The sequence below is a fragment of the Mobula birostris genome, chromosome 7, assembly GCF_030028105.1.
Source record: "Mobula birostris isolate sMobBir1 chromosome 7, sMobBir1.hap1, whole genome shotgun sequence".
In the NCBI taxonomy this organism is placed as follows: Eukaryota; Metazoa; Chordata; class Chondrichthyes; order Myliobatiformes; family Myliobatidae; genus Mobula; species Mobula birostris.
Genome location: NC_092376.1, coordinates 25820347 through 25847416, shown reverse-complemented (window position 1 = coordinate 25847416; position 27070 = coordinate 25820347). Strand labels below are relative to the sequence as shown.

The 27070-nt window shown below is 41.5% G+C and overlaps 1 protein-coding gene across 8 annotated transcripts in view; it reads left to right on the top strand.

Annotated features, from left to right (window-relative positions):
* Window positions 1-26692, top strand: part of LOC140200057 (inositol polyphosphate-4-phosphatase type I A) — a 265040-nt gene extending 238348 nt beyond the window's left edge. For all 8 annotated transcript variants that reach the window (XM_072262755.1, XM_072262759.1, XM_072262753.1 and 5 more), the window contains 4 exons: window positions 8158-8255; window positions 11541-11653; window positions 14895-15049; window positions 24153-26692. In XM_072262755.1, coding sequence (XP_072118856.1) covers window positions 8158-8255; window positions 11541-11653; window positions 14895-15049; window positions 24153-24285 — 499 coding nt within the window. In that variant the 3' untranslated portion in view covers window positions 24286-26692. The remainder of the gene's footprint in view (window positions 1-8157; window positions 8256-11540; window positions 11654-14894; window positions 15050-24152) is intronic.
* Window positions 26693-27070: the final 378 nt, after the last annotated feature.

Genomic DNA, 27070 nt, shown 5'->3' with positions numbered 1-27070 from the left:
AGATTGAAAAAAAATTTTGTGATAACAAAAAAAACCTACTAAGCAGAAAAGTGAGGCAAGAAAAAAACCCATTAGGTGTACAACCCCGGAGTCATGTGTCATACAAAAAGCTTCTAAAAATAAACATCAAACCGCCAGCAAGAAAAGAAAATATACTAAAAAATTTACAATTAGATCGTGGAAAAATTATATCAATTAACTCAAATGATAATAACGAGGAAATGAGCCCCATCTTTTCTCAAAATCAAATAAAGGTTCAAAGGTTCGACTTCTAATTTTCTCCAAACTAAGACATAGCATCACTTGAGAGAACCATTGTGACAAAGTGGGAGCTGATGTATCCTTCCACTTCAACAAAATGGCCCTCCTAGCTATCAATGTGGAGTCCTACTACTAAACATAGCTTTACCTCTCTCCATTCCCCCCCCTCAACTTTCCGCAGGGATTGTTCCTTCCGCGTTTCCCTTGTCCATTCATCCCTCCCCACTAATCTTCCTCCTGGCACTTACCCTACAAACTGCCTAAGTGCTACACCTGCCCATACACCTCTTTGCTCACCTTTGTTCTGCAATTCAGGGCCCCAAATAGTCCTTCCAGTTGAAGCAGCACTTTCATCTTTTGTGTCCGCTGCACCCAATGCAGCCTCCTCTACATTGGTGAGACCCATTGTAAATTGGGGGGCCACTTTGTCAAGCAGCTCTGCTCTATCCATCACAAGCAGAACTTCCCAGGGGCCAATTATTTTCATTCTGATCCAAGTTCTGTTCCGACTTGTGCCAAGGTGAGGTCAGTGGTAAGGTGGAAGAGCAACTGCTTATTTTCTATCTGGGTAGCCTCCAACTTGATGGCATGAATATCGATTTCTCCATCTGGTAAAAAAAAATCTTCCCCCTCCCCCCTCTATTCCCCATTCTGGCCCTTTACCTCTTCTCACGTGCGTATCATTTCCCCCAGGTCCCCTCCTCCTTCCCTGTCTCTTATAGTCCACTCTCCTCTCCTATCAGATACCTTCTTCTCCAACCCTTTACCTCTCCCACCCACTTGGCTTCACCTATTACCTTCCAGCTAGCCTCCTTCTCCTCCCCCAAATTTTGATTTTGACATCTTCAACCTTCCTTTCCAGTCCCGAAGAAGGGTCTCAGCTCTAAACTTTGACTGTTTATTCATTCGATAGATGCTGCCTGATCTGCTGAGTTCCTCCAGCATTTTGTGTGTGTTTGATTCCAGCATCTGCAGACTTTCTCGTGTTTACTATTGAAAGATTCCTTAGTGTAAATAAGAGTGACTCCTGACCTCACTATCTACCTTGATATTATTTTCCACTTATTGTCTACATGCACTGCACTTTCTCAACTACTGCACAGAGTCTTGTCATCTTCAGAAGTTTTCGGATGACTCTGCTATAGTTGGATGCATCAACAAGGGAGATGAGGCTGAGTACAGGGCTATGGCAGGAAACTTTGTCACATGGTGTGAGCAGAATTATCTGCAGCTTAATGTGAAAAAGACTAAGGAGCTGGTGGTAGACCTGAGGAGAGCTAAGGTACCGGTGACCCCTGTTTCCATCCAGGGAGTCAGTGTGGACATGGTGGAAATGACAATAAACTGGACTGGTCAAAAAACACTGAGGCTGTCTACAAGAAGGGTCAAAGCCGTCTCTATTTCCTGAGGAGACTGAGGTCCCTTAACATCTGCCGGACGATGCTGAGGATGTTCTACGAGTCTGTGGTGGCCAGTGCTATCATGTTTGTTGTTGTGTGCTGGGGCAGCAGGCTGAGGGTAGCAGACACCAACAGAATCAACAAACTCATTTGTAAGGCCAGTGATGTTGTGGGGATGGAACTGGACTCTCTGACGGTGGTGTCTGAAAAGAGGATGCTGTCTAAGTTGCATGCCATCTTGGACAATGTCTCCCATCCACTACATAATGTACTGGTTGGGCACAGGAGTACATTCAGCCAGAGACTCATTCCACCGGGATGCAACACAGAGCGTCATAGGAAATCATTCCTGCCTGTGGCCATCAAACTTTACAACTCCTCCCTTGGAGGGTCAGACACCTTGAGTTAATAGGCTGGTCCTGGACTTATTTCATAATTTACTGGCATAATTTACATATTACTATTTAACTATTTATGGTTCTATTACTATTTATTATTTATGGTGCAACTAACGAAAACCAATTTCCCCTGGGATCAATAAAATATGGCTGTGACTATGACTATGACTCTGTAGCTGCTATACATTATTCAGCATTATGCAGAACTTGTTGACTTTATTAACTTTGCCTCCAACTTTCACCCTGCCCTCAAGTTTACCTGGTCCATTTCCGACACCTCCCTCCCCTTTCTAGATCTTTCTGTCTCTGTCTCTGGAGACAGCTTATCCACTGATGTCTACTATAAGCCTACTGACTCTCACAGCTATCTGGACTATTCCTCTTCTCACCCTGTCTCTTGCAAAAATGCCATCCCCTTCTCGCAATTCCTCCGTCTCCGCCGCATCTGCTCTCAGGATGAGGCTTTTCATTCTAGGACGAGGGAGATGTCTTCCTTTTTTAAGGAAAGGGGCTTCCCTTCCTCCACTATCAACTCTGCTCTTAAACGCATCTCCCCCATTTCACGTACATCTGCTCTCACTCCATCCTCCCACCACCCCACTAGGAATAGGGTTCTCCTGGTCCTCACCTACCACCCCACCAGCCTCCGGGTCCAACATATTATTCTCCGTAACTTCCGCCACCTCCAACGGGATCCCACCACTAAGCACATCTTTCCCTCCCTCCCCTCTGCATTCCGCAGGGATCACTCCCTACACAACTCCCTTGTCCATTCGTCACCCCCATCCCTCCCCACTGATCTCCCTCCTGGCACTTATCCGTGTAAGCGGAACAAGTGCTACAGATGCCCTTACACTTCCTCCCTTACCACCATTCAGGGCCCCAAACAGTCCTTCCAGGTGAGGCAACACTTCACCTGTGAGTCGACTGGGGTGATATACTGCGTCCGGTGCTCCCGATGTGGCCTTTTATATATTGGCGAGACCCGACGCAGACTGGGAGACCGCTTTGCTGAGCATCTACGCTCTGTCCGCCAGAGAAAGCAGGATCTCCCAGTGGCCACACATTTTAATTCCACATCCCATTTCCATTCTGACATGTCTATCCACGGCCTCCTCTACTGTAAAGATGAAGCCACACTCAGGTTGGAGGAACAACACCTTATATTCCGTCTGGGTAGCCTCCAACCTGATGGCATGAACATCGACTTCTCTAACTAAAGCTAGGCCCCACCTCCCCCTCGTACCCCATCTGTTACTTATTTTTATGCACACATTCTTTCTCTCACTCTCCTTTTTCTCCCTCTATCCCTCTGAATATACCTCTTGCCCATCCTCTGGGTCCCCCCCCCTTGTCTTTCTTCTCGGACCTCCTGTCCCATGATCCTCTCGTATCCCCTTTTGCCTATCACCTGTCCAGCTCTTGGCTCCATCCCTCCCCCTCCTGTCTTCTCCTATCATTTTGGATCTCCCCCTCCCCCTCCAACTTTCAAATCCCTTACTCACTCTTCCTTCAGTTAGTCCTGACGAAGGGTCTCGGCCTGAAACGTCGACTGTACCTCTTCCTAGAGATGCTGCTTGGCCTGCTGCGTTCACCAGCAACTTTGATGTGTGTTGCTTGAATTTCCAGCATCTGCAGAATTCCTGTTGTATACATTATTCAGCATTTTGTTGTTGTTTTCAAATTTAATTGTCATTCAACCATACATGAATAGCACCAAACAAAACAGCATTACTCCGGGGCCAAAGTGCAAAATACAGTGCCAACGGTTATACAAAGCTCAAGGCACATATAGCACATATAAAATAGCAAGCACATGTTTGTGAGCCCTTTGCAGTTACCTGGTTTTCTACATTAATTATTCATGAAATGTTGTCTGATCTTCATCTAAGTCACAATAATGGACAAACACAATCTGCGTAAACTAATAACACACAAACAATTGTACTTTTCATGTCTTTATTGAACACATTGTTTAATCATTCATCATCCAGGCTTGTATTTAACAACTGGTAGAACCTCCTTTAGTAACAATAACCTCCACCAAATGTTTCCTGTAGCTGCTGCGCAAATTTGCACAATGGCAAGGAGGAGTTTTAGACCAATTTTGGAGGAATTTTAGTACAATTTTGTATGGGCCATTCCTCCATACAAAACCGTTTCAGTTTATCAATATTTCAGGGATACCTTGCATGAACAGCCCTTCTCAGGTCATGCCGCAGAATGTCAATTAGATTAAGGTCTGGTCTCTGACTTGGCCATTCCAAAATACAAAGTTTCTTCTTTTCAAGCCATTCTGTTGTTGATCTACTGTTGTGTTTCTGATTAATGTCATGTTGCATCATCTAATGTCTATTAAGCTTCAGGTGACGGACTGCTACCCTGACATTCTCCTATAAAATATCTTGATACAATTTTGAATACATTGTTCCCTCAATGACTGCAAGCTGTCCAGGCCCTGAGGCAGCAAAGCAGCCCCAAGCCATGATGCTCCTTCCACTGTGCTTCACAGTTGGGATGAGATTTTGGTGTTGGTGTGCAGTGTCCTTTTTCCTCCAAATATAGCAGTGTGCATTTCTGCCAAAATGTTCAACCGTTGTATCATCTGTTCACAGAATATTGTGCCAGAAGCATTGTGGAACATCCAGGTGACCTTTTACAAACTTGAGGCATGCAGCAATGTGTTTTTTTTTGAAGAGTAGTGGTTTCCTCCATGGTGTCCTTCCATGAACCCCATTCTTGTTCAGTGTTTTTCTTATAGTGGTCACATGAACAGAGACTTTAGCAAGTTCCAGAGATTTCTGCGGGTCTTTGACTGTTCCCCTGGGTTCTTTTTCACCTCCTTCAGCATTTCACATTATGCTGTTGGTGTGAATCTTAGCTGGGTGCCCAATAATACTGAATTTCTTCCATTTGTAGACAGTTTCTCTTACTGTGGACTAATGAACACTCAGGTCTTTAGAAATGCTTTTCTGGCCTTTTCAAGCTTCGTGCATCTCTACAATTATTCTTCTTAGGTCATATGAAAGTTGTTCTGATCGAGGTATGGTGCACGTAAATAGATCTTTCTTGAGAAGATCAGGCCCTGTCAGTAACCGGACTTTGTATATCTTTTTTATAAGGCAAGGCACCTCTACAGCCCACACCTCCAATCTCATCGCATTGATTAGAACACCTGATTCCAAATAGCTTTTGCTGAAGAGCATTACCCCAGAGGTTCATGTACCTTTTTGAACCTAGAATGTGATTGTTTAAATGGTGCACTTAGTATTGACAAGAAGAAATACAATTGTTTGTGTGTAATTAGTTTAGGCAGATTGTATTTGTCTATTATTCTGATTTAGATAAAGATCAGACCACATTTTAAGAGTAATTAATGAAGAAAACCAGGAATCACAAACTTTTTCTTGCAACTGTAGGATATCAGTAAAATATAGTCACACAAGAAAAATATAGTCCAGGACCCCGAGACCATGAATGTTGCAGGAATCTACAGTCAACCACAGTACAGCTTGATTTCTGCTTAGCGAACAGTGGGAGGCAGCATTGACTTCAGCATAGGTACTGCACCATACAGCCCCTGGTGAACCATACTGCCTCCCACGCGCGCCCCCCCCCCCCCCCGGACGGCTGTAAAGAGGAGACACTGCAGCTTGAGACCTAGTTCTCGCTATGACTAAGGCCAGGCAGCTACCCCACCATTCATCAATAATTCAGTGATTTATTTTACATTGTAGAACTGTAGTGCACTAGGTAATAGGTTGATCTGTATGTCAAGTTGTTCTTGTGCAAGACAGGCTTTTCACTGTATCTTTGTACAGATGACAATAATGAACCAATTCCAGTTCTAAACTTCCTTTACTATGTTTGGAATTCACACCAGAAATATAAATGTGTAGTTGTTATCTACATTTAAGGCTGAGTTTAATAGATATGACCACCAAGGATTGGAGGGATTGGACCTGGAAGGTAAGACATGATATCTGGGTCATTGACCTGTGGAATATGATCCTGTACCTGTGGTCCTGGAGACCATGTGGCCTCATACTACTCTTGTTTCTTACCTTTCTTCAATTAGTGGTCAACTTGGATTATGGAAAATAATACTGAGAAGTTTGTAGTCATACAGGTTTCCCTCGCCATCCGAAGATAGAGTGTTCCTATGAAACGGTTCGTAAGCCGAAATATCGTAAAGCGAAGAAGCAATTACCATTTATTTATATGGGAAAATTTTGCGAGCAGACCCAAAAATAACCTACCAAATCATGCCAAATAACACATAAAACCTAAAATGACAGTAACATATAGTAAAAGCAGGAATGATATGATAAATACACAGCCTATATAAAGTAGAAATACTTCTCTACAACGATTGCCTGCACAGATCTCCGTAGCGAAAATCTCACGCAAGCGCTCTCGGCAGAAAATCTCACGCAAGCACTCTCGGCAGAAAATCTCACACAAGCGCTGTTGGCATAAACACTCTCTCCAGTAACCTTTAAACTATGAAGCTGCCAAATCTACCAAATAACACGTAAAAATACACAGCCTTTATAAAGTAGAAATAATGTATGTACAGTGTAGTATCACTTACCGGAATTGGGAAAACAGTGCAGAGCACATTGATGATGGTGTGTTAGACTGAGTCGTCACAGGCTGGGTGGGGCAGTGGCCCCCACCCTCTGGGCCGCCGACCCGATACATTGCCGCGAAGAACGCAGCAGTAGCCGAGAGGCGCACAGCACATCGTTAAGAAAAAAGCAGAAATAAGCATGCTAATTAATTAGGTGCCACCAACACGTAATTGTCGGCCCAGATCAGAGGTGATGCAATCGGAAATCGGCACTGATCTGGGCTGACAATTACGTGTCGGTGGCACCTAATTAATTAGCATGCTTATTTCTGCTTTTTTCTTAACGATGTGCTGTGTGCCTCTCGGCTACTGCTGCGTTCTTCATGAATCGGTACAGTATCTGTCCAGGGCCCGGGTGTTGGGGTGGTGGGACACAGGGGTGTCATCTCATTGTCAATCAGGGCAGGCAGCTCATCTTCTCCTATGACTGCCTGCCTCGATGTCGAAGGTTGAAGTTCGTCATCTGCTGTGGCTGATGTGGAAGGCTTGCTTGGCTGCTGAGCCTCGCGCATTTTTCTATCATACAGTTGTTTGTAAGCACTCAAACCATCCTGCAAATATCCTCTAAACCTATGTACCCTTTCAAGATTAAAGTCGTACTTTATCATTGCAGCGAAAATCTCACGCAGTGGCTTCACTTTCTGCATTCGGTTTCGATTGTTATCCTTTCCTCTTCCAATTGCATCAGCTCTTCATCTATCAGTTCTTGGTCATGGGATGCCAAAACCTCTTCAACATCATCTTCGTCAACTTCCACAAGCCAAACTCACTTTGTCCTTGCTTCGTTCACCACGATCGAAAAGCTTAATTATGTCTGGTTTTACGCTAAGTGTAACACCCTTACTCTTTCAGGCTTTTCCGACACCTTAGAACTCATCTTGCTAACGGCTGCTCAATGCAATGTTTTTCAGCAATGCCGTTCCGAATCCGGGACAGAGCAGCTGCCTGCCCTGATTGACGATGAGATGACACCCCTGTGTCCCACCACCCCAACACCCGGGCCCCGGACAGATACTGTACCGATTCGTGAAGAATGCAGCAGTAGCCGAGAGGCGCACAGCACATCGTTAAGAAAAAAGCAGAAATAAGCATGCTAATTAATTAGGTGCCACCGACACGTAATTGTCGGCCCAGATCAGTGCCGATTTCCGATTGCATCACCTCTGATCTGGGCCGACAATTACGTGTTGGTGGCACCTAATTAATTAGCATGCTTATTTCTGTTTTTTTCTTAACGATGTGTGCTGCCTTTTATCGTGCGCTGCCTTTCTTCGTAACAGTGAAAACACCTTCTGAAAGCGAAAACGGTACTAATGTAGGTCTTTCGTAACAGTGAGGTTTCGTAAAGCGAACGTTCAAAAAGTGGGGGACACCTGTATAGTGTTCAAAAAAAGTTCGGTGTTAATGATTGCAGTGACTTATTGCCATGTACACACTAGTCACTTTAATATTTTATTTGTTTTAGATTCGGAGACACATCCTTGCAAGAAGTAATTAACACAGAGAGTTTGGGCCGCCTGAATTCTTACTATGAACAATTCAAGGAAGTTCTTCCTGATGATTGTGAGTATTTGTAGCTATGAAGGCAATTTTCCTGTCTTTGATTAATAAGTACGTACTCCATCAGCAACACTGTAGTTACCAATTATTTACTTAAATAATTATTTATCAGGCAGATTGCCTTAATCCTTAAGGCACCAGGGTTGTTAAGATTTGAAGTTTGTTTAACTTTCCATTTCTCAATTCATGGAGGAGAATAATTAAAAGTTGTAACTAATAGCTAATGTGAAATCTTGAGATGGGTCTGTTCAAAATGGGTATACTTTCACAATTCCATTTTAAGTATGGAGATTAAAGTATTTGTTAATATTCTATATTGTTGCAGACATTTTGATTTTGTACCAATAATCAGTATGAAGTTTCCCTTTAGCTTGTATTGATTCTAGATTTTATCTTCTGAGGAATCATTCCTTGGCTGTCTATTTAGTCACCAGTACATGTTATTTTACCCTCATCTTTTGTTGTCATGATATTCAACAGTAGTGCCATTATCTCCTAGGTTCTGATTTTATAACTCAGACAATCGTGCAAAATATTTGCTTCAAACCCATGCTTTGCCACTTTCCCTATTCAGTTTGTCATCCTGCTTGCACATTAGTCCTGGAGGTACATTGAAGTACCTGTAATTTCATCACCTAATAACGCACTAGGAATTCAACATCAAATTCGTGTTCTGTCAAGCATTTTTAAAGCATTAGTGTCAGCCCGTATGTTTAATGAAATCTCAAACCTCTAATTTCAAAACCTTAAAAAGAACGTTGCAAGGATTAAAGGGGATCTTTGTGAGGTTGTATTAGTATGGTCTTATAACTACACTGTGAAAATGCAGCATTTGGTAAACATTTGATGTCTGTAGAAAAGAGCAAATCCTCAACCTAGAGCAAAATAAACACAGGTTAATTTTGAACTCCAATATGGCATATCTCTATTCTCAATAATGCAACTTCATAAAATATTTGGGCAAACCTTGAAGCAAGGTAAGGGGGGAAAATAAACCTTATTTTCAGAAACCTTTCATGACCTCAACATATCTGCAGCAACAGAAAACTGCAACTGTATTTACCCAGCAATGATTTGATAATGTGTTGGTTGAGAAAAAAAGTTTTGGTTGGTGGACTTTGAAGAACTGCCTCACTCCTTTCGAAAAAACATTATGGAATCTTTTGCATCCAACTGATTTCCCATCTGTCTTCTGTTTCTTTTCAACTTCTATTGATTCTAGATTTAATTTTTTTAAGGAGTTGTTCACAGATGATCTATTTTCCTGTTCCTACAATTATCCCCTCTACACTGACCTCTTGGACAGGATTGTCATAACATTCCCCAGTATTACCTATCGTCACATAGGGTTCTGATGTTCAGACCATATTCAGTTGGTCTGACCCACTTGTGAGGGTTACAGGTCTGATTTAATGTTGAATTCCTAGTGCCTGAGAACAGAAATTAAGGTTAATTGTCTTAGCCAGATGAACCTTGGAACAAAAGTTTGTAGAGCTGTTCATCACATTACTTGCAAATTTGAAGATTACATGTCTCAACTACATCTAACTAGACTTTTTGTGACTTAATTGTCTTTGTCATCCCGTAGATTTGTAACTAGATTTGATTAACATTTCTGAAAATATCTTCACTGAGGTGGATTACCACATAAAGGTCTTTTGTACATGTTTCACTGTAGATATGAAATGTTTTATAAAAGTTGAAAATTATTCAAGATTCAAAAAACTTTATTGTCATTCTAACCATACATCAGCTCTGCAGGGCAGAATGAGACAGCGTTTCTCAGGGGCAGTACAATCATAATATAACAAACACAACACTAAATAATAAACATAACAATAAATAGCCACGTGTCAGTTAAAATTAGTTATAACTGTCCAGTGCAAGTTAAAAGTGTCCAAAGCAGAGTCAGGTGGAGCAGCTGTTTAGCAGTCTGACTGCCTGTGGGAGGAAGCTGTTTAGTAGCCTTGTGGTTTTAGTTTTGATGCTCCTGTAACGTTTGCCTGATGGCAGAAGAACAAGCAGTTCATGGAGAGGGTGTGAGGGATCTTTAATGATGTACCGTGTCTTCTGGAGGCATTGACTCTTAAAGAGGTCTTGGACAGAAGGTAGGGAGACCCCAATAACCTTCTCTGCTCCCCTAACCACCCTCTGCAAGGCTTTTTTGTCAACAGCACTGCAGCTGGACTACCAGGTTGTGATGCAAAAGGTCAGCACACTCTCAACCACGCCTCTGTAGAATGTAGTTAAGATGTTGGTGGGGAGTGATGCTTGTTTAAGCTTCCTCAGAAAGTGCAATCTCTGCTGGGCCCGTTTCACAATCCCAGTGGTGTTCCTGGACCAGGTGAGATTGTCCGAGATCTGCACCCCAAGGAACTTGATGTTTTCCACTCTCTCCACTGTGGAGCCACTGATGCTGAGGGGTGTGTGCTCAGGCTGAGACCGTCTGAAATCGACGATCATCTCCCTGGTTTTGGTGACATTAAGCATCAAGTTGTTATCCCTGCACCAGCTCTCTAGATGTTTGACCTCCTCCCTGTACATAGTTTCATCATTTTTCATCATTATGTTTATTTATTAGGATTACAATATGGAGAAGAAAATTTATATGCAGTTTAGCTAATGTCGAAGTTTATCATATCTTTACAGCTTTATAAGGCTTTGGTTAGGCTGCATCTGGAGTATTGCGTTCAGTATAGGAAGAATATTGTGAATTTGGAGAGGGTGTAGAGGAGGTTCAGCAGGATGCTACTTAGATTGCAAGCATTGTGCTCTAAGGGGAGGTTGGTCAAACATTTTTTTCTGGAGTGGCAGAGGCTCAGGGAGGAAATTAGATAGAGATTTAAAAGATTATGAAAAGCACAGATGGACAGCCATTATCTTTTCCCAGGGCTGGAATGTCTAACACCAGAGGGGATGCATTTATAGTAAGAGGGATTAAGTTTCAGAGATGTGCAGGGCAAGTTTTTTAACACTCAGGAGTGGTAGGTGCATGGAATGCACTGCCTGGAGTGGTGGTAGAAGCAAATACAGTTGAGACAATCAAGACACCACATGAATCTGCAGAAAATAGAAGGATATGGGCGTTGTGTAGGCAGAAGGGGTTAGTTTAGCTGGGCATTTGATTACTGATTTAATTAGTTCAGCACAACACGTGAGCCAGAGAGCCTAATGCAGTGCTCTACTGTTGTATGTTCTATTGATGCCTGCAATGTAAAGCTAATTCAACAAGACAATGCTGCCCTTCTGCTGTTCTGTTGCTCTCATTAAGCAATGTAATTTCTTAAGGTCTACCTCGATCCCGGAGTCAGACATGTCTGCCTGAACTGCTGAGATTTCTTGGCCAAAATGTCCATGCACGGAAAAACAAGAATGTAGATATCCTTTGGCAAGCTGCTGAGGTAAGCAAAGTTCTGTATGCTATGGTTTATGTACCATAATTATTATGGTTCCAAAAAATATATGCAAATATATGGTATGCAATTTTAACAGAATTTTAGCAGTCTCCAAAACAGGAATCTTCCGAGGCAGAATATCATGACTAGTGATCCATACAATGTCAATCAGAACATAAGACATAGAATCAGGCCATTCAACTCCTCACGCGTGCTTGCTTTTCAGTAAGATCATGGCTAATGTTTTAATCTGTCACTTCCCTGCCATTGGATAGATACATGAAGGGGCTGGGCTTAGAGGGATCTGGCCCAAATGCAGCAAATTGGTACTAGCTGGGCGGGCATCATGGTTGGCATGGTCTCATGGGGCCAAAAAGCCTGTATCTGTGCAGCATTGCTCTATGTGTATTACTGAATATTCCTAAAATTCCATAATGTCTAAGAATCTATCAATCTCTCTGTCAATATAATGAGCAACTGGGTTTCCACTGTCCTTACCATTTCCCTGGAATGGTTGATCTCTTATTTTTCAGACTCTTGGCTGTGGTTTTAAGAGCGCCAACCAGAAAGACATCATCTCTGCATCTACCCTGTCAAATCCCAGTATGTTTCAAGGTGGTGGTGGGGTAGGGGGCGCAAGAAATCTGTGGATTATGGTTTTTTAAGTGAGAACAGATGACCTCATATGGCAGTTAAGGAGTCTTTTTGGAAGTATGTTGAGAGCAAAGATAACATCAGTGACGCCTCTGATGAGAGTGAAGCTGGAACTGGGAAGTGCAGATGCACCCGCAGGTCAGGGATGTTACGGCCATTGAAGGGTTGGATTGTCTCTTCCTGCAGTCCTGATGCTTTTGATCGAGGTCCTTCAGCCGCTGCTCTCGAATGTGCTGGTGCCTTTGTAGACTGCCAGGTGCCAGGCATTGCGGTCTTTGGCCAAGGCCTCCCAACCAGTCACAGAAATATTGAGTGCCTTCAAGGACACCGTCACACAGTCTTTATAACGCTTTGTGGGACCTTCCTGCTTTCTGGTGCTATGTGCCAGCTTGGAGAAGAATACCATCTTTGAACATAAGAAATAAGAGCAGGTGTAGGCCATGTGGCCCATTGAGCCTGCTCTGCCATTCAATAAGATCATGGCTGATCTGGCTATGTACTTATTTCCACCTACCTGCCTTTTCCCCATAACCCTTAATTCCCATTCTGTGCAAAAAAAAAAGGCTGACGAGCCTTGGAAGGCGGTTGTCTTCCATCCGGACCACATGTCCAACCCATCAAAGTTAAGCCTTCATGATCAGTGACACTGTGCCAGAGCTCTCGGCCTTTCATAGCACTTCTGTGGTGGGAACTGTGTCTTGCATGAGATGCCCATGATCTTGCAAAAGCATCACAGGTGGAACTGTCAAACATCTTGATGTGCCTGCGATACGGGGTCCGTGTTTCACAGCCATACAGCAGAGAAGTCAGGACGACTGCTCTGTAGACTGCCATCTTGGTCTTCAGCTGGATGCCACGTTCTCCCCACACACATCCATAGCCTGCCAAAGGATGCCCCAGCTTTTGCAAGTCTGTTTGAGACCTCCTGATCTAGACTGCAGGAGGATGTGAGGCAGCTTCCCAGTTAAGTGAGGGCGACAACATAGTTGAGCTATGTGCCTTCAATCTCAATTCGTGGTTCAGCAGGTTTGGTGTGAGGTTCGGGCTGAGGTAGAACTTCTGTCTTCTTCAGGCTGATGGTTAGGCCAAATTTTCTTGCTGCCTCAGCGAGGCAGTGAGCTCCTGCAGGTTCCTTTCACTGTGCACTGCAAGAGCACAGTCATCTGCAAAGGGGAAGTCTCGTACTATTGCTTCCAGTACTTTGGTCTTGGGCTTGAGGCATCATGGATCAAAGAATCGTCCATCAGTCCTGTAGTGAATTGTTATTCCCGCATCAGTCTGTGAGAGAGCAGAGAACAGCATCATGGCAAAAAGCAGGCTGAACAGAATAGGCGCAAGGACACAGCCCTGCTTGACACCGTTAGTTACTGGGAAGAGGTCAGAAGTGCAGCCATTTTCGATGACCCTGGCCATCATGCCGTCGTGGAATGTCCTGACAATGCTGACCAGCCTTGGGGAACAGCCTAACTTGGTAAGGATACGCCAAAGGCCTGTGTGACTTATGGTATCAAGTGCCTTCGTCAGGTCCACAAAGAGGATGTAGAGATTCTGGTTCTGTTCCTGGCACTTCTGGATCTATCTGACAGCGGGCCAGTTAAAGAGTAGATAAGAACTGATTAATATTCTATGGTAGTCTAATGTGCTACTAATGGTAAGACAATAAAACCCACCATTTCATCACAGCTGATCCATTTTCACTCTCAGCCTCAATCTCCTGCCTTCTCCCCATATCCTTTCATGCCATGAATTGAAGGGATATGGCTGTGAGGCTGTAGGATACACCCAGAAGGCCAGAGGTTACAAAAAAATGGAACAAAAACGAACTGGTCTGGAAGATAGAGTGCTGTTCCTCAATCCATTTGGCCTCATTGTCGCAGTACAGGAGAATCTGGTCTTAACTGTCACATTAGGTTATTTGACCTTCCCTTTGATCTGCCCGTCCTTCTCCCCTGCTTTCTCTGCTGCCTATTACCTTATGTTTTTCCTTTCTGATGAACAGTGCCAGAGCTGAAATGTTAGAAATTTCTCTTTCCATAGATGCTGCCTGGCCTACTGAATTCCTCTAGCATTTTCAGCTTTTATTTCAGATTTTTTTCTGATTCTTTTTTTGAGATGGTCTATTGACTGTTCCACTAGTTTAATGATACATCACAAAGTGTAGGAATTGTCCTAGTGTTCCTTCTTCCATTTTACTGGTATCTATATCTGGAGACGTGTTTTACTTACAGCAGCTGCTTCAATTATCTATCGGTTGACAACTGTAAAGTAATGAATGTCATGCAAGATTCTTTGAAATATTTCTGAATTATTTGATGGGTTCTGTTTTGTTGTGGTAGATTACTACAGCTAGGAGATCTAGGATTTCTTTAGCTTGCATTTTCATTTTAATTGAAAATTAAAGTGGATTACATGGATGATAGAAAAATGAAGGTCCATGTGAGAGGAAAGCGCTAGATTGATCTTAGTAGGTTAAGAGATTGGCACAACATCGTAGGCCAAACAGCCTGTGCTGTGCTGTACTATTCTATTTTGAAATGTGGGTCTTCTGCAGTATTAAAATAATAGCATTATTTTTATTTCATTTTGTGGTCAGATTTGCCGTAGATTAAATGGTGTTCGGTTTACAAGCTGTAAAAGTGCCAAGGACCGGACTGCTATGTCAATCACTCTGGAACAGTGCCTGATCCTGCAGCATGAGCATGGCATGGCTCCTCAGGTCTTCACACAAGCCCTGGACTGCATGAGGAGGTAAGCTGTCATTCTTTGGCAAGCCATTCAAGACTGCGCACATTAATTGTGGAAAGAAGCAAACTGCAGAAAAGCTGTGCCTCATTATTGTACAAATTTGTAAATTGGGATGCAGTGAGTTGCCTTGGAGAAGGGAGTGCATCAAGACTCTGCCACTTACCCAAAATGGGTAAACTAACTCCAATGTTGGGTCAGCAAAATCACCATGCAGCAGGCAGTTAACATAATTAATTGGGTAAAGGTAAAACAGTGTGACTAAAATCAGCTTTGAATGGTTTGTAGCAATAACTATACCTTGGTGACTGTGTCCTGCTTTCCTATCTATTATAATTATGTTGCTGACAATCTGAATTTCCCCAAGCTGTCAGTGCCCTACAAAAGCCTATCAGTTTTATCTTGCCACCATCAAAACTTAATATCCCATCACAAAACCTTCCCAACAGGGCCTGCTTCAGAATTTGTTAGGATGCGTTAACAACTTAGCCTTGTCACTTTTCTCCTACCTTGCTATCTCTTACTCCAGCTCACTTTCCCCCATTTTCTGCTGTCTCCAGGCATAGTAAGTTTTGTGCAATAAACCAAAAATGAGCCAAGAAAAGACTATGATGTTTCAGAATGTGCGTGCATATGGAAAAATCCAGAGTGCCATGAATAGGCTATAAACAAAATTACTGAAGCAGTTTTGAAAATATATTTAACTTTTCAGGTGACAAAATAAAATTTGAAGCACTATTCCACTAGATGTTGCAGCTAGTTTATAACAGTTTAAGAATTGGAAGCAGATGTAATCAATAAGATTATAGCTAATCATTTATCTCTGTACAAGTTCCCTGCACTAATTCGGTCCACCCTAAATCCACCAATGTTCTAAAATCTATTAATTTCTCCCTGTAAAGTACTGAACAACTGAGCTTTCAAAGATCTGTCATCCTTTGGTTAAAGAAATTTCTTCTTGTCTCTGACTGAAAGGACAATTCTTAAATATCCCAGTCCATCACAGGCAAAGCCCTTGCCATCTTTGAGCACAGTTAAGTGGAGCAATACCACAAGAAAGCAGCATCCATCATCAAGGACCCTATTCACACATCCCACCCCAACACGACCCTGCTTTCCTCTCACTACTACCATCAGGCAGGAGCTACGAAAGCCTTGGATCCCACTTCACTCACCATTACTCTGAACAACTCACTTCCAAGGACTCCTTTACAACTCATGTTCTTGGTATTTTTTTATTTGCACTATTTGTTTACTTTTCAACACTGGTTCCTTGTTTGTCTTTGTTTATGTATAGTTTTTTTTGTAAATTCTATTTGTTCTATTTTTCTGTAAATGCCTGCAAGAAAATGAATCAACGTTATTATATTGTAGCATGTAAATATTTTAGGTAATAAATTTTATGTTGATTTTTACTATTATTTTGAGATTGAGATGCCTTGCCATAGAAATTCCAGCCAGAGCAAACTTCATCTTTGCACTGTGAACATCCTTCACCCACCAGTACAAATGGCAGTAAATCTGGTGAATCTCCACTGTTCTCCCTCCATCCTTCCTTGGGTAAGGACAACAGCCCTGTGCATAGTATTGAAGTAAGACTTCACTCTAATACAATACTCAAATCCACTTTCAGCAAAGACATTTGCCTTCATAATTATTTGCAGTACCTGCACATTAGCTCTGTGTTTTGTATACAAGGATGCCCCAGTTTCAATGAACACCATCTGTTTAATTACATACCATTTAAAAGCAATACTCCACTTCTCTATTATTTCTACCAAGTGAGTGACCTCGCATTTTGCCATATTATGGTCCATTTGTCTTGTCTTCACTTCATCGTTCAAGAATTAGAAATTAAGAGATTCATTTTGGGTAATAGAATACTCTCAAATATACAAACAATACACACAAAATGCTGGTGGAATGCAACAGGTCAGGCAGCATCTATAGGAAGAGGTACAGGCAACATTTTGGGCTGAGACCCTTTGTCAAGACTAACTGAAAGAAGAGATAGTAAGAGATTTGAAAGGGGGAGGGGGAGATCCGTAATGATAGGAGAAGACAGGAGGGGGAGGGATGGAGAGAACTGGAAAGTTGATTGGCAAAAGGGATACAAGGCTGGAGAAGGGAGAGGATCATGGGACGGGAGGAGAGGAGCACTAGAGGAAGATGGAGAGCAGGCAAGGAGTTGTAGTGAGAGGGACAGGGAGAAAAAAGAGATAGAGAAAGAACAGGAATAAATAAATAAGATAAGGGGTAATCAGGGGAGGAGGGGCATCAATGGAAGTTAGAGAAGTCAATGTTCTCTCTACCACCACTCTCCTCCGTCTAGTGGAATTAGTCCTTACCCTTAATAGTTTCTCTTTTGGCTCCTCCCACTTCCTCCAAACTAAAGGTGTAGCTATGGGCACCCATATGGGTCCTAGCTATGCCTACCTTTTTGTTCGCTTTGTGGAACAATCTATGTTCCATGCCTATTCTGGTATCTGTCCCCCACTTTCCCTTCGCTACATCGACGACTGCATTGGCGCTGCTTCCTGCACGCATGCTGAGCTCGTTGACTTTATTAACTGTGCCTCCAACTTTCACCCTGCCTTCAAATTTACCTGGTCCATTTCCAACACCTCTCTCCCCTTTCTTGATCTTTCTGTCTCTATCTCTGGAGACGGCTTATCTACTGATGTCTACTATAAGCCTACGGACTCTCACAGCTACCTGGACTATTCCTCTTCCCACCCTATCTCTTGCAAAAATACCATCCCCTTCTTGCAATTCCTCCGTCTCTGCCACATCTGCTCTTAGGGTGAGGCTTTTCATTCCAGGACGAAGGAGATGTCTTCCTTTTTTTAAAAAAAAAAGGGGCTTCCCTTCCTCCACCATCAACTCTGCTCTCAAACACATCTCTCCCATTTCACGCACATTTGCTCTCACCCCATCCTCCCACCACCTCACTAGGGATAGGGTTCCCCTTGTCCTCACCTACCACCCACCAGTCTCCAGGTCCAACATATTATTCTCTGTAACTTCTGCTACCTCCAACAGGATCCCACCACCAAGCACATCTTTCCCTCTCACCCCCTTTCTGTTTTCCACAGGGATTGCTCCCTACGCGACTCCCTTGTCCATTCATTTCCCCCCCCATCCCTTCCCAACGATCTCCCTCCCGGCACTTATCCTTATAAGCGGAACAAGTGCTACACATGCCCTTACACTTCCTCCCTCACCACCATTCAGGGCCCCAGACAGTCCTTCCAGGTGAGGTCACACTTCACCTGTGAGTCGGCTGGAGTGATATACTGCGTCCGGTGCTCCCAGTGCGGCCTTCTATATATTGGCAAGACCTGACGCAGACTGGGAGACTATTTCGCTGAACACCTACGCTCTTTCCGCCAGAGAAAGCAGGATCTCCCAGTGGCCACACATTTTAATTCCACGTCCCATTCCCATTCTGATATGTCTATCCACGGCCTCCCCTACTGTAAAGGTGAAGCCACACTCAGGTTGGAGGAACAACACCTTATATTCCGTCTGGGTACCCTCCAACCTGATGGCATGAACATAGACTTCTCTAACCTCCATTAATGCTTCTTTTCCCCTTCTTACCCCATCCCTTATTTATTTATTATTATTAATTTTTCTTTTTTCCCTTTCTTTCTCTCTCTTTTTTCTCCCTCTGTCCCTCTCACTGTAACTCCTTGCCTGCTCTCCATCTTCCTCTGGTGCTCCTCTCCTCCCATCCCATGATCCTCTCCCTTCTCCAGCCTTGTATCCCTTTTGCCAATCAACTTTCCAGCTCTTAGCTCCATCCCTCCCCCTCCTGTCTTCTCCTATCATTTCGATCTCCCCCTCCCCCTCACACTTTCAAATCTCGTACTACCTCTTCTTTCAGTTAGTCCTGACGAAGGGTCTCGGCCCGATACGTCGACTGTACCTCTTCCTGTAGATGCTGCCTGGCCTGCTGCATTCCACCAGCATTTTGTGTGTGTTGCTTGAATTTCCAGCATCTACAGATTTCCTCGTGTTTGCACTCTCAAATATACTTCTAATTTCAAATGTAACATTTAACTTCATCTGCTGAAGGAGCCAGCATTTACCTAAAAGAGCAGGAACAATAACTCCATCAGATTTTCTATTTGTTAATGATAAAGCACAAAAACAAGCCCTTCAGCCCACCACGTTGATGCTGCCCATCAAATATCAACCTATAATTACTCCATTTTGCCAGAATTAGTCCGCAGTTTTCTGTGCCTTGGTGATTCAAGTATTTGCCTAAATATTGCTAAATTTTTGAGAGAAGAACTGCCACCTCCGTGAGTCCAGGAAGTTTGTTCCAAGTTCCAACCACCCTCTTGGTAAAACAAAAGTACTTTGTAATTTCACCCTGAATCTCTTACCCCTAGACCTATGCTATGGAGAATAGTTTCCTACTCTACCTCTCTATGCCCCTCATAATTTTGTGCATCTCCAACAGATTTCCTGTCAGTCTTCTCTGCTCCCATGAAAACACACCAAGTTTTGGGTCATAACTGAGACATTCCATCTCAGGCAATATCCCGGTGAATTTTGTCTGCACCCTCGTTAGTGTAACCACGTCCTTCCTAGAGTTTGGCAATTGGAACTGTGTGCAGAACTTCACTTTTGACTTAATATTGTATAAAATAGTACCACAGCCTCGTTGCTTTTACGTTCTGCTCCCTGGCTACTGAAGGCGAGTATCCAGTATGCCTTTATCACCTTATCTACCTATGCTGCCACCTTGAACTTGTATAATAAGCAGAATGAGGTTTAATATCAATGGCATATGTGTGCAATTTGTTAACAGCGGCAGCAATACAATGCAATACACGATAAATGTGAAAAAAACTTGTACATCAAGATTCTTCTGTTCCTCATTATTCCTCAGAGCCTGATGTTTGATTGTATATGTCATACCCTTGGTAGTTTTCTCAAATCCCACTACCTCACAATTATCTGAATTAAATTTCATCTACGCACACATTGCCCACCGCACCAACTAATCAGTATTGTCCTGCAGCTCTTAACCATGGTCCTCACTACCAACATCACTGTGAATTCTTTTGTCATCTGTATACTTATCATACCTCCTATGTTCATATATCACAGTCATTATATTTTAAACAATGAGGGTCCCAGTACCGATCACCTGATTGACCTTTACTGTCTATTTACTGCCTGGCTCCCACTTCTTTGTACTTGGTGTTTCTCATGGAAGCATAGCAAGTTTGCAGTATCTGTTTCAATCTTTCTGAAGTGTGACCTGGAGGCTTGGTATCAGCCCATAAACCTTGTAAAGATTCATCAATGTACCTACTCTGCAGCTCCATGGACCTCCGGGAAACCCACCACAAGATTGAAAAGCAGTCAGATGGAAGAGCATATGATATAGGAGCAGAATTAGGCCATTTGGCCCTTCAAGTCTGCTCCACTATTTCATCAGGGCTGATCCAATTTTCCTCTCAGCCTCAATTTTTAAGGTAGAAAGGGATTAAATTATGATTAATAAGTAAACAAGTGAATAGTACAGTGGTTAAAAAGCTAAATAACCACATGCTGCAATTTTTTTTTCATTTTCAAATGACTGAACTGTGGGAAGTAAGTAAACTGAAATACTTTGTTCATTTACACTTGTTTATCTGGCATTCTCTCTAGATACCTCTTCTGCAGTTTGCTCATATTCCTGCACACAAAAGCAGTAAAATTGCTTGTTTCTTGTCCAACAGAACAATGTGAATGTGGCTAAGATTATAAAGGTGTCCAAAAGCTTTCCTTGTTTTTAATTTTATACTCCTCCTTTATGCATTGTTCATCAATTTTGCTTCATGTTTTGCAAATTTCAGGAGCTCCGAATCCTTTAAATATTTCGCAAGTACAGAAAAGTTTCAGCATTAGACATGTTCTTAATTTGCTGTATAAGAAAGGATAAGAATTTAAGTCACAGTAAACCATTCTGCACAAAATGATCAAATCCTGTTTGAACATTCAAGTTTTAAAGTTAATTTAATTGTGTACCTTGTTTCAAAGTTTTTGTAGTTTTCTTATCCTTTCTATGTTTACCTGTCATCTAATCCTATCTCACCAAAACATCAAAGAGAGATTGAGCATCTGGCAAACTCTAAATTTGTCTTTTCATTAATTGCCCTTTTCATTCCTACAGATAACTAAGTTGTTTTGAAAGAAAACCTTTATATTGCCATAGTTCTAAAATAAAGTTGTGATTTATAATTGAATTCTAATTTTCACTCATTTATTCTTACATTTACCTTAGCACCATAGTAAGTATTATGGAATATATTATTTAAGAACTCCCAGAACTAACCAATTTGTGCTTAGGCAAAAAATAGCAATCCAGTTTGCCTTATTATGATCCATAGATATACTAAAACAATCTGTGGAAACGTTAATTAATTTACCTTTAGATGGTGAGAAAGGGTTAAATACGAGGATGGTTAATCACGTTCAGTTTGCTTGTACAATTTAAAGCATGATATGAGGCATGGCAGTGCAGCATGTACTTGTTACATACAGACTGAACATGAGAAACCATTGGCATTCTTTCTGAATTTTCAACTTCTCTCTTTTTTCCCTTTTGTCACTCTTCCTCTTCTGTTACTTTTGTCAATCTTATTTTAATTTGCTGATTTTGGTGCCTCTCTCCCTTGTAATTTCTATTTGACTCTTTTGTACATAAAATGAGCCCTCCCCCACTGCCCTCACCCCACCCTCTTCTCACCCCGCCTGCTCCCTCTCACCCGACCTGCCGCCTCTCACCCGACCTGCCCTCTCTCACCCCAAACTACTGCCCCCTCACCGCGAACTGCCCCATCACCCTGACCTGCCCTCTCTCACCCCGCCCGCCCCCACTCAACCCCCCCCACCCTTCCCCCTCTCTTGTTCTATCTTTGCCTGTTCTATATTTGCCGCTCGCTTGTTTTGCTGCCTTTCCCTGTGACCACCCCTACTTTTGCCACCTTCTCTATATTTTCCCTTTTCACAGCATTGGAACGCGGGAGGTAGTCACACAGAAGAACTTGAGTGGCTTGGTGCCCGTTCGCGATTGCAGGCTTGACCCCAGCCTCCTTTATTCCATTCCTTTACTTGCTTTTAGCCCCAATTTAATGATTGTATGGGTCTTTCTGAGCCTTGCATATCTGCTGGCCAGATTTCGATGCCAATGAAGAGAAGATTAAAAGCCATTCCTTTTTCCAAAATGATTTAAAAAAACGCTTAGCTACTTGTTTCTCAGAAGCCGCTGAATGGAAGGTTGTGCAATAGAATTGTCCACCATACAATTTGCCTTACAATTGTCAATTTATACTGTACTTTATGTATATATTTTATCAAAGCTAAAGCTAGAGGATGTATGACAGATTCCAACCACTGTTACATTGGATCTCTTGTAAAGAAACAGTTGACCAGTACCTCAAATTCTTGGAATATATCAAAAATATAAGGACTGTATTTTTTAAAAAAAACCCTCCCTACACTTTATTGCAGTCATATGCTTTCTTTTAGATGTTGTGTGACTGTTATATTGTAATGTTCTTCTGTGTTGAGTTCTGAAATGACAGTGCTTTCTTGGAAGCGGCGTCAAAAGTGGTAATTCCTTCCTTGGAACTGCTTGATTGTACTTAACATTGTATTCAGATTTATTTTGAAATATTATAACCTTCTAAAATGTACATTGGCCTTGACTGGAATAACTTGTTTTTTTTAAGTTGGGTTATGTACCTTGCCTAAGTTGGGTTATGTACCTTGCCTAAGAAGTGCTTTGCCAGTTCAAAACAAATCTGTTCAGACATCCGGCCAGCTATTATATGACAACTAACTTGCTTGTGTAAACACAGGCATTTATTGTACTGCATTCTGCACTCTTTTATAGCACACCCATTTAGCCAGTGTAAGTGAATAAATCAATAGTATTTCCACTTTGATTTTACCCAGGGCTACTGGAAAAGGAGAGTGAGAATTGTATTCAATAGATGGCTCCTTTCTGTTATTTAACATAGAGGGCTAAAAGGCTCCATGTATGTTGTACAGTTTAACAGTTATCAAATTGCTCCTTTTTATTTTATACAATTTTATTTTCCACAATTCCATATCTGAAAACAGTGATTTATAATTATCAAAATGTATGAAACTTTTGAAGAACTGTGCACATCCCTAACGTAGATAGGGGCATGTTGGTGGATATTTGGCAATGAAATCCTGTCCAGCCTGCCTTTGTCTGCATTCTGATGTGCAGTTGCTGACTTCCTTTTTCCTTGGGCACCAGAAAAATGTTCCAAGCTCTTCTAATGTCACTTCGCTTCAGAACAGAATGAAGATCAATCCTGAAGCCTGCCTAGTCTCTGATCAATATATTTACCCATTTAGCATGAAGCGTCCTTCAAAATCAGCTCCTGTCTGCAAGAAGATTGGCTGTAGCTCTCTTTCGGCAGCCCTGACCCTTTCAGGATCTATATGGCTCAGTATGCCACTACTTCAAATGACACATATATATCAATTAATTGACAACATTAGTGCTTATCTTTGTAAAATTTAATAGTAAAACTATAATTTGTGCAGTGAGCAAGCACAAGTATTTGATGCCAATTCCAGCCATAGATGTGTCTCTGAACTAAAGGGTCTCATCAGAAATTAATAGTGCACTCAAAATGCTGGAGGTACTCAGCAGGTCAGGCAGCATCAATGGAAAGGTATAAAGAGTTGACATTTCAGGCCAAAACCCTTCTTCAGGTCAGTCTCGGACTGAAACATCGAATCTTTATTTCTCTCCATAGATGCTACCTGACCTGCTGAGTACCTCCAGCATTTGGGATTTGCAGAAATCTCTTGTGTTTCTCATCAGAAATTATTTTGGGTGTGTTATAATAGTGTTCAAACCTGACCTTAAACCAATTGTTCTTACATAACGGCATAAATCTGAGCAACCTGGTCCGTGAAGCATGTATTGTGTAATCATTGTTCACCATTCATATGCTTCATTATTAACCAAATGCTCATCCTGCTATTGTCTTAAAAGTCTTTTGTTTTGTATATCATTTTTTTTCTTTGCTGCTATCATTCTCTGTGCTTGTTTCTTCCCCAGCGAGGGATGTCGCCGAGAAAACACCATGAAGAATGTTGGATGTCGCAAGTACGCATTTAACACTCTACAATTGAAGGCTTTTCCAAAACATTACAGGCCACCAGAAGGAACCTTTGGAAAAGTCGACACTTAACATTAGGAAAAAGACCTTAACCCAATGTGACTCTTGTGAATGACTACTTGTTTATAGTGATAGCTGTGGGGATTTTTAACGATGAATTGTGTATAGTGGACATAGCTGTCAACCAAAACAAAAGTAGTTTGTTCAATGGTTAAATGTGTCTTCAACATGCAAATCACCCAAATTGGTCTTTTTCCTCTATCAATGTAGAGCATGCTCTTTTGGCTAGTCTGTTGAGATGTACTATAATACGTACATGATAGAGTAGAGTGTGGGGTTTACTATTTTAAAGCAATCTGCACTTAAAAAAATAAAATCCATTAGAACTAGACCAGGATATAGGAGGTCCTTCCACTGTACAATATTATCAGTACAGTGTGACTGGACAGTGTGGGCATTGTTTGGAGCTGAGTGCAAACTATTCCAACTGCATGCAAGTTTCAGGTGGTTTGCTGGAAACATGGCTTCACACTTTAAAAGAACAAATAGTACTTATTTTGAAGATGTGCTGATTTTAAGGGGCTGGCAGAAAAATATTTGCTTGAACTCTCCATTTTACTGACACTCATAGCTGCATTAGTGAGGCTTTCCATAGGATACCCACGTTACAGTAACTCCAGCTTTGCAGGATATATGCATCTATGTAGCTGCTTTTAATTCAAAGCAGAAAGTAATACAGGTTCAGTAATGCATTTAGGAAATGGTGGTGTTCACTCAGAAAAATAGTAACAAGCTTTTTCTTAGCGTTGTTTATGTAAGAAATATGAATGCGGGAAAGAGTAAAGGGGAGGTTTTTAAAGGGTTGTTCTAACAGTGCAAAATCTTGATTGCATTAAGTCTATGTACATGAGGAAAGTCGTGGGTGAGAAATTAACATGCAGCTCACTGCCCCTCACTTCTCTGCCTCATTCCACTTGCTTCACTTCAGGAAAATGCAGACTTGCTTTACATGTTTGTCACCATTCCAGATACTGCAACCAGGTCCCTACATTTTCACTGTTGCCTAAATCATACTGCAATTCACATTGCCTAGTCTCTTGCTAACAAATTGTGTTATCACTTGTCCAATTATATATGCCCTTGTACAAAAAGGCTTGCTTTGCATTTTTTTTTGTGTTGCAATAACATGTATTTTTTTAATCATAAACCAACTACCAAGAAAGGAATGCAGAGAGAGCCTGTTGGAAACTAATGACTAAACATGCCTTTAGGTCTGACGAATGTACTTTCATAAACTTGGTTTATTCGCAACCAAATCTTCATGGTTTTGCACAGCATTTTTGTTTCCTTGCATAGGGAATGTTCTCAACTAAGGTAGACATTGTGGGAATGTCTAAATGCTAATCCTGTGGATCAAAGAAAAATTACAAACTTTTTAAAATAGATTGGAAAATTAGTTTGATCTCTAACATCCAGAATGCAGTACATATCTGCCAGTCTGCTAGCAACAGTCAAGTGCTTCTATAATGTAGTCTTTTGCAATTAGACATATAGAGGAAATTGTAATACTTACTTTTAAATGCACATACCTACATTAAAGCACTTAAGCAACAGAGGGCTCTTGTATGTAAAGGCCCAAGTAAACCAAGTCAAATGCATTTTTATTATACTGTTAATTTTAAGGGAATTATACATGAATTTTATTTATAACGTTTACAAAATTTGTAACTGTTTTATGTAGAGTGTATTCATTGCCATTTTACAAAATGCACGAGAAAGATGGTACTGAAAGCAATTGGAGCAAAAATACTGTAGAAGGAAATTGTAAAACTTTGCTGTTTCAGCTGCTACAATGCCACTGCATATGAAGATTTTCCATGCACCATGCTGGGCATAGAATTAAAATCCCAAACACTCCACTAGATTTACTAGAAGGTGCAGATGAAATGCAGATATGGCTTCACTGAACCAATATTCTTCCTTGTGATTTCGTTCACATCTTTTTCAAAGCAGTAATTTGTGCAAAGTTTGTCTTGTCTGAATTCAAAAGCATGTCAAGTGTTTGTTCTGCCTAGTAGAGACTGATAAAAATTTGCAAAACAGAAAGGACCGTACTTGAGAATATTAGTATAGATGAGGAAATTAAATTGTATTTGTACACTTGATTATGTTGTATTATACTTGCAAATCCTGTAAATTAACTGTGTATTCCATATCTTACTGTGAGATGCAGTTGTGATTTAAGTTGCACATTTTTATGTATATAATGTATATGAACATTTCATTTGATCCAAAGCTCTTCACTTTTTTGTTAACTTTTACAAGTTTTATTTATGTTTTGCAGTATTCAAACTGATAGATGTATGTTACCTGTGGGATTGTTTTTGTTTCCTACAATCACATTAGATTCAAGTAGGCTGTATAAAGGGAAGTGCTTCTCACCTCCAATATGAAATATTAAAAAGGAAACTGACAAGTCGCTTATCTTCAACCGTTCTACAAGTCTTTGTTAGATACACCAAGATATTTGTTGACATAACTTAATGCTCTTTGAATTTCTGTTAGACATTATTTTAGTATCGAATTTGGGGAAGATATTTTAATAATAGATTGCATCAAGCCAGAAACCAGGTTTGTTTTAAGTTATCTAATTTCAGTCAGGGCAAACAGATGAGGTATTAAAATTACACTTTGTCTAAAAAAAAATTACTCAAGGTTTCCTTCTGGGTGGGAAAATATATTATTATTGAGAACATCATTAGGTTTGTTAACAGCAAGACTCAGATATTCTGTCCCCAAATGGCTCCAGCAACAGGACTGGATCAACTCAGAATTAAGGCTTCTAACCTCTGGATAA